At 44.6% G+C, this 7,694-nt stretch overlaps 1 protein-coding gene across 1 annotated transcript; it reads right to left on the bottom strand.

Moving 5' to 3' along the window:
- Positions 1-673: 673 nt before the first annotated feature.
- insm1b (insulinoma-associated 1b) lies at positions 674-3,924 on the bottom strand. Its single transcript, XM_015970412.3, has one exon. It carries the CDS (start codon positions 3,368-3,370, stop codon positions 1,700-1,702), a length of 1,671 nt encoding a protein of 556 aa, XP_015825898.1. The 5' UTR covers positions 3,371-3,924; the 3' UTR covers positions 674-1,699.
- Positions 3,925-7,694: the final 3,770 nt, after the last annotated feature.

Raw genomic sequence — 7,694 nt, 5'->3', positions numbered from 1 at the left:
TTACCCCATGTTCTGCTGCAGGTTGGGTTTTGTTCAGAAGCTCAAATTATTTTTAAAGAACACTGAATGGTGACAGAATACGAATCGGGACAGAAAAGTTTTATTTTTTATCTAATTAAAGCCTGAGGTGACACATCTGCCCCGTTGCGTCCTAAATCTGCTCCAACTTGCAGAATAAATCGAGCTGTGCCGAGTTTTCCTGGAGCAGACAGATGTTTTACTGCTCCAGAGGTGAGCTCTGATCCGCCACCTCTTTGTCCTGCTGTCATGTCCTGACATGGCATTAAGGAGGGAATTTATGAGGAGGCTCTAAGTGCTTCTCTGCTGCAGCAAAGCGAAGTCTCCAGCCTCTGCAGCTATGATTTATGTCAGATCAGCCTGTAAGGAGGGTTGAGCTGAACTTTTATTTTGAAATTTAACCTGCAAGTTTTCTAACACTTGTTTTTTTATGAAAAAGGTTAGTTAAATCAACATTTTTACTGTTCATAGAAAAATGTTTGTAGAAAAACTAACTTTATTGTTAATATTTTAAATGTCTGCCCCGAATAATCCTGCAGAATCAACGCATGCATCATGAAAACATTCTCATGTGCAAAGTTGAGTTTGATGCATAAAAATGGAAAACAGTTTATTTCACTAGAAATTTTGATTAAAATAAAATCGAGAGCACGTGTCCTTTTGAAAATATTTTTATTTCGATAGACACCAACGATATACACATACAATCAAAGCGCTATAAAAGCCAACATTAAGAAAAATAACTTGTCCTTAAAAAAGATTGCATCTAAGGTAAGAGCTTTACGTTTTTTTTCTTTCTTTTTTCCAAACAAGAGCTGTAAAGATTGAAGATTAAAACCCGACCCACGACAATTAGCACAACTAATAAAATTTAACCAAAAAAAAAGAAGAAAAAAATATTTTGGCTATACGACATGTAAACTGCCAGAACGATTCACATGAGAAAATCACAATAATAATAATAAGTTACATAAAATAATTAGAATAAATAAATAAATATGATGGAAAATATTGCAACAATTTTCAATAATAATAATAAAATATGTGCCAGCATCGAAAATTAAAAACAATCTATGTTGACTTTTTTAAGGCAGTTTTACAGCGGGATTTGGATGTATGTAGGCTATTTCAGACTAGAATTATCTGTACTCTAAAGGCATTTGTGGTTCTACTTAACAGTGAATTCTTCAGTCACACTTTCCTCTTCTTTTCTCCCCTAAGTTTGATAAAAGTCGTGTCATTCACAAACAAGCTGCAGTGATGAAGCAAACACGGTGAATCCAGACTGATGGAAACGAGGGACAAAAAAGGATTTCTGAGAACTGAAGACATTTCTTAGGTCTAGAAGCTATCGTTGAGCATGTGCTGTCCTAGAAAAATACCCTTTAACAGTCAAACTAACGCTTTGTTTTCATTTTTATCCACTTGATAAACTAATTTGAGAAATCAAATCTCAAAATAGGCCTATAAGTAGTTCAAATATAGAGACAAGCATTCAACAATCACTGATTGGCATGGAAACGACATTAAAACATCAAACAGCCCTGCCTTTCATTGGCCTAAAGTTATGGCAGTGAGCAAACTTTTTTATTTTTTATTTTCTAACCCAAAGCCACTTGTTTAAATTTAATTGTATTTTTATCTTTCCTCTCCAATCAAAGGCACAAGTTCTGCGTGGTCTTTAGCAGGCGGGGCGCACCGGCATTTGCAGCAGGATCACCTGCCTGTTCTCCGAGGGGTGGCACTTGTTTATGTGCCTGGTGAGCCCCGGTGAGCTGTAGAGAGTGGCGGGGCAGTATTTGCACGGGTAGATCTGGGAGGAGTGCATGAGGCGCAGGTGTCGCTCCTGGCCGGCCCTGCTGGTGAAGCTCTCTCCGCACACCGGGCACAGCAGGCGGTCCACCGGACTCAGATTCAGGGGGCTTTGGTTTGAGGCTTCCTCTGAGGATGCTGAAGATGATGCTGAGGAGGAGGAGGTGGAGGAGGAGGGGGCTGACACCGGAGCTTGCTCGGCTGCTGCTCGGTCGCTGGTTTGAAACCCGTGCTCCTCCAGCACTTTGCTCTGCAGCGCTTGGTGTCCCATGATGTGTTTTCGTAGGTACGCCTGGCGCTTGAACCTCTTCCCGCAGAACTGGCAGTCATACGAGCCGTCCTCAGAACCGGATTCGGACAGTCCTGGACTCGGGGTGTCTCTGTCGCTCATGTCTTTGGCTTCGTCGGACACCGACTTGACGCCCAGCGGGGCTTTGCCGGCGTCGGGTTTGACGCCCGGCGCCGGGAGGATCGGAGGCACGCCGGTGGTCCGGGGTTTGTGCCAGCGGCGGTGAGAGGCGAGGTTCGCCGGGCAGCTGAACATCTTGTCGCACTCGGGGCACCGGTACTCGACCCTGACGATGCGGGAGCATTTGTGCTGAGCCAGGGAGAAGGGGTCCGCGTACGCCTCCTTGCACAGCTGGCACACAAATTCCCCCAACGGCTTGTTGCCCCCGGAGGTCTGCGCCCTCGGCTTCACCTCCACCGGCCCCTCTTTGATTTTCAGCCCCAGCACCGGAGACGTGGTCACCTCGTCTTCAAAGTGGAGTTTTCTAATGGCTTTGGGTTTCTTTGAGGCGGGTTTGGGTTTGCGCTCTGCTCCATCTGCGGGTCGTTTGGTGGCAACCCGGTTGTTTGGTCCCGAGATGCTGCTGCTGCTACTGCTGCTGGTGCTGCTGGTGGTGGCGGCGGAAGTGGTGGAGGAGGCGGGGTGGTGGTGGGTACCGCTGCAGCTGCTGTTGCTGGTGCCGATTTTCAGATCCACCGGAGCGTACAGGAGATGCTCCAGGCCGGACAGGGAGGCGGTTGTGGGGAATGACTCGGCAGAAATTGGCGAGCCCAGATTGAAACTTCGCTCAAAATATTCCCTGTCGTGCTCCTTGCTGATGGGTCGGGTGGGGCTGTAGAGGGCTTGGCACACTGTCTCTGGGTTACCGAACTGCGCCGGCTTCTCCAGTCTTGGCACCGGCGCGACGGCTGAGGTGAAATCCGGCGAGGCGGAGGTGCGGTCCGGACTGGACGCCACAGACATCGGCGGGGAGGGGTCCGTATGACTCGGCAAGGCAACTGGGGTGGGTAGCTCCTGGAGATCATCCTCCTCTGAGCGGCTCCTGTAGGAAACATGTGCAGATTTCTTGTTTCTTTTTACCAGGAATCCTTTGGGCATCTTGGCGAGCGGCAGCGGAAAGGCACTTCGGGAAGGCGGATGGAGTCTGAAGTATCCAGGTTTGTTGGACAATATGGCAACACCAAAAGCTGATGGGACTTTATCTCCCCAGTCGATCCTTCTGTTGCTGAAATGTTTTCGTCTCCAAGGCATAGCTCCACTCTTTTTATGCCGGAATGATGCTATTGTTCTCGCCCCCCCGTTGCAGCATCCCCGACCAATGGGATGAAACCAAGATCCCAGTGGATTTTATTGTGGGAGGGCTCTGAGGCTGGGTTTGGTGGATTTCGTTGGAGGATGTGCAGATAGCTCAGCAGATGTACTGGCGGTTTATTACATTAATGTGTGCGCGCGCGGGCCCCTCCCCGACAGAGGCACACGCCGGGACCCTCCTCTTTTTACGGTCTGATGGGCCCCTACACAAACGCACACGTGCCACTGCTTTGTGACTCTCCTCCGGGGGCCTGGAGTTGCCAAAAGGAAACGTCCGTCACCATAATCGAAGTCTAGAATTTAAAAAATCAAAGTAAAATTTTAATAATCACTCGTTTCTTCTTTAGAGATCTGCTGTGGTGAGAAAAATAATAAAATCAGATAATAAACCCACTTTTAGATCTTCCCTTCGCTGCTTTACAACATGTTTACTTATTTGTTTGTTCCGCATCTTTACGCACGACCTTTACGCACAGCGAAGCCACCTTTATCTGATGAAAATAAACACAATAAAAGGAGCGTTTCTTTATCTCTGGGCACGTGTCTGTCTCGACAGTTTAACTCGACATATAAATCAGACATCTCGCTGCATACATAAGTAATAAGAACACCCTCTGGTCTTTGGGAACAATAGCCACGTCTGCCTGAGCTTGGATATCTTTTTTTTCTGTTTCAAAGGCAAATTGACCTCTTAACTGTGAAACAGGACTCATGGCCAATCTGGGCCACAGCAAGGCGCGTGCAGGGCGAAATCAGGACAAAGGAGGCGGCAGCCGAGGCTTGTTTTTGGGACAATCTGCGATTAAATTCAGAGTAAAATCCACAAAAATACTACTAAAACGCTGGTGTTCGTTTAACAATTGCGTTCATAAAGCTTTAAAGTCTAAATTGAATCCGTAAAATACGCAAAAAGTTTTTTTATTTGTTTTAATTAAACTGAAAACAGCAAATAACTTTTTAAAAGTCTGAATGTTATAATCAGCCGTGTGTGTGCGTGTGTGCGCGCGTGCGTTTTAGTGCCTAAATGCGGCCTATATGTGCGCCACTTGGCAGAGAGCGCATTCTTTCCCCTTTCAGCCGACCAGGGAGGAATTAATCTCCATCGTCGTTCATTGTTCCCCTCATTTGCATAAAGCTGCAGTATGACCAAGTCAAATAATTACACAATCGGAGCTGAGCCGCAGGCCTTCCTTTCAATGGGCCTCTGTGTCCCGGTGCCTTCTCACCTGCTGGAAAACACACCGTTATGTTGGTCCGAGCGGCTTCAATCACACATTAACCAAACCAAGTGAAAGCTGATTATTCTGGGACGATAAGAAGGAAATAAACTTTAGTATTATTTTATGTAATAATCAGTTTAAATGAAACTTTTCTTGCCTCCTCGGCGTTAACTCCTGTTGTTCTTTGGGTCTATTAGTCGTGGTTTGTTGGGACTACAAGCTTTGATGGCATTTTAACGAGTTCCTCTTTCTCTCTCCCCCCCAGAGAGAATTTCTTTTGGGGGGCCGGGCTGCGTGCGCTGGCCTTGGCCACAGGCACGCATGCGCATGTTTGCTCAGTGGCGTGTGCCGCTGTGTCTGCGTGGACGGGAAGCATCGGCGCCTGATTAGCATACAGCTGCCGCTGCTTTAATGCAAACTCAACCACATCCTCCCTTTCTGTTCTATAGGATTGCTTTTCTTCCTCTCCTCACAGAGCAAACTCGAAAACGTTTTTTGAATAAAAATCACGTTTTAACAGCAGCTTTTGACAGATTTTCAGCATATTTATATTATTTATAGATTGTTCAGCAGAAGTTTGAGCTGCAGCTCTGACTTCATTGCACCACCTACAGGAGGAAGAGTTGAACCTGAAGACATCACCTCCTCTGTTTGCGTCTCTGTTCTGTTAAACATTAACTAGTTTGGTTATCTCACCCAGATTAGACCAGTTCCCACCACCAGAGGCCTCCCGGACTTGCACACATGAATGATTGCTTCCATGTGCTGTGCCAAACTGTGCCAATTTGAAAATGCAATAGGACATGACTGTAATTGGCGCTCACTACAGGGCCACTTTCAATGCTCTGTCAATCAATTATTGTAATGGATTAGATGAGGTACTATTCTGGCTGCTTGTAATCTGATCTGGGGCTCTTTCAGCACCATGGAGAGAGCCAGCGAGGGATCCAGATTTAATCACTGTGGCTGTGGACGCAGCACAACCTCAGCTTCAGCCTTTGTCCCCAAAACTGGGAGCAGAAAGGAACCGGCAAAGGAACAATGGCACGGTAGAACAAAAGCACCAGAGTTTAATGAAGTGATTGGTTTTTAAATATAGTTTAAAACGAGTTTGTATTAAACAGAGCAAAGGAAAACAGCACATTTAAAGCTGGCTGCTTATTTATATTCCTTCATTTGTTTGTTTATTGCCCTGTTGCTTTTTTCTCATTTGTGGGTCAAAAATTGACATTTGTTTTGTACTTTTAGTAAAGAAAACAACACATTCCTGCCTGAACACAGGCTTTCTTAAAACCTAAACTCGAATAAGCACAGAAACAACAAAAAGAGAGGATTTTACAAGAAAAGGTGTGTGATTGTTTACTTTTTCATGTTTATCAAGGCAAGCTTAAAAATGTCTGTAATCGTTTTAAAGAAATGTGTTAAATGATAATCAGTAAGTGCCTGTTTAACTTTTGCCTTTGATTAGAAAAATGTTTTGTCTTACAAACGATAAATAATCATGTTGCTGTTGATATTTGTGGCAGTTTTTCCTACATTGAACATGAAGTCCATCTTTAGATCACACATCCTCCACCATAAGTTAGTGGGTCTGTTGGAGGACCAGGAAATCCACCTGAGAGTAATCTAAGGGAATTCTGAATGACTGCACCTTTTAACAAGCAGATATGGTAAATGGTTTCCTCTAAGCTTTTGGAGAAGAGTTCAGGCTGCAGCAGCTGGAAGATCAATGGGAAAATTGCCCATTTGTCCATCAGAGCAAGGCAGAGGTCACTGTGTAGACTTTAAAGTGTACTTTAGAAGGTTGCCCATGAGACCAGGTTGCTGCGAAAAACCCCGTAAAGTGGAACGGCTCTGGGCTTAAGTCTAATGGACCTCACGGACTCGCCTGGGAATGTCCCTGATGTCATTTGTACTTTTGACAGCGATGCTGATGTCTGCTGGCAGACAAGGACGGACATTTCCAGGCTTTAATGACGAGTCTGAGAAGGTTCTGTGGAGCTGAAATGGTCCTTCTGCAAAATCTGCACTTAAAGGTAAAGTGCAGATTGCTGTAGCTGAAGAGAAGGTAAATACAAACAAATCATCAATATTTTCTGTGGTGACATATTTAACAGTGCAACAATTTTAAACCATCAAACATTAAATAACTTCTGTATGTAGATTTTTCTTTTATTAATGACATTCCTTCTGTCCTGCACTTACTCTGGAGCACATTATACCTATGCCGACAAGAACTCGAATAGAAAAGAACAAAACAGAATAGAATAAAGCTGAGTAGAAAATAATAGATTAGAGTAGAAAATTTTTATATACTATCTTCCAGAGTCCTAAACCACCACCACCCATTCATTCATCCATTCACACACACAGTCACATGCTGGTGGTGATGAGCTACAGTGTAGCCCCAGCTGCCCTGGGGTGCACTGACAGAGGAGAGGCTCACGAGCACTGGCACCACTGCAGGTAATGTAGGTGTTTTGCCCAAGGACACAACAGCAGCATTCTCTGCTGGGACCCGGGATTGATCCTACAACCCTCTGATTGCTGGACAACCTGCTCTCCCTCCTGAGCTACTGCCACCCTTAAAAAGAGAAGAGAAGAGAAGAGAAGAGAAGAGAAGAGAAGAGAAGAGAAGAGAAGAGAAGAGAAGGGAAGGAAGGGAAGGGAAGGGAAGGGAAGGGAAGGGAAGGGAAGGGAAGGGAAGAGAAGGGAAGAGAAGAGAAGAGAAATGTCTTTTTTGTCCCTCCGTGATGAAATTTTGGTGTAACAGTGGCAAATAAGATTCACAACGGGAAATATAAAAGTCTGTACAGTAAATTATGTGCGTGTGTGCATTATATATATATATATATATATATATATATATATATATATATATATATATATATATATATATATATACTTATAGTATTCAATTGATTTCATACCCCCAAAAATCCTGATCAGCACCACCTTAAGGGGCAACAGAATATCTGGTCCCTTTGAACTGTAGCATTAACAATGGTGAATGACTTTTGAGCAGTTCTGTACATAAGAACAAA

Source organism: Nothobranchius furzeri, chromosome 18 (assembly GCF_043380555.1).
Source record: "Nothobranchius furzeri strain GRZ-AD chromosome 18, NfurGRZ-RIMD1, whole genome shotgun sequence".
NCBI classification, from domain to species: domain Eukaryota; kingdom Metazoa; phylum Chordata; class Actinopteri; order Cyprinodontiformes; family Nothobranchiidae; genus Nothobranchius; species Nothobranchius furzeri.
This window is presented reverse-complemented; position numbering and strand designations above follow the sequence as displayed.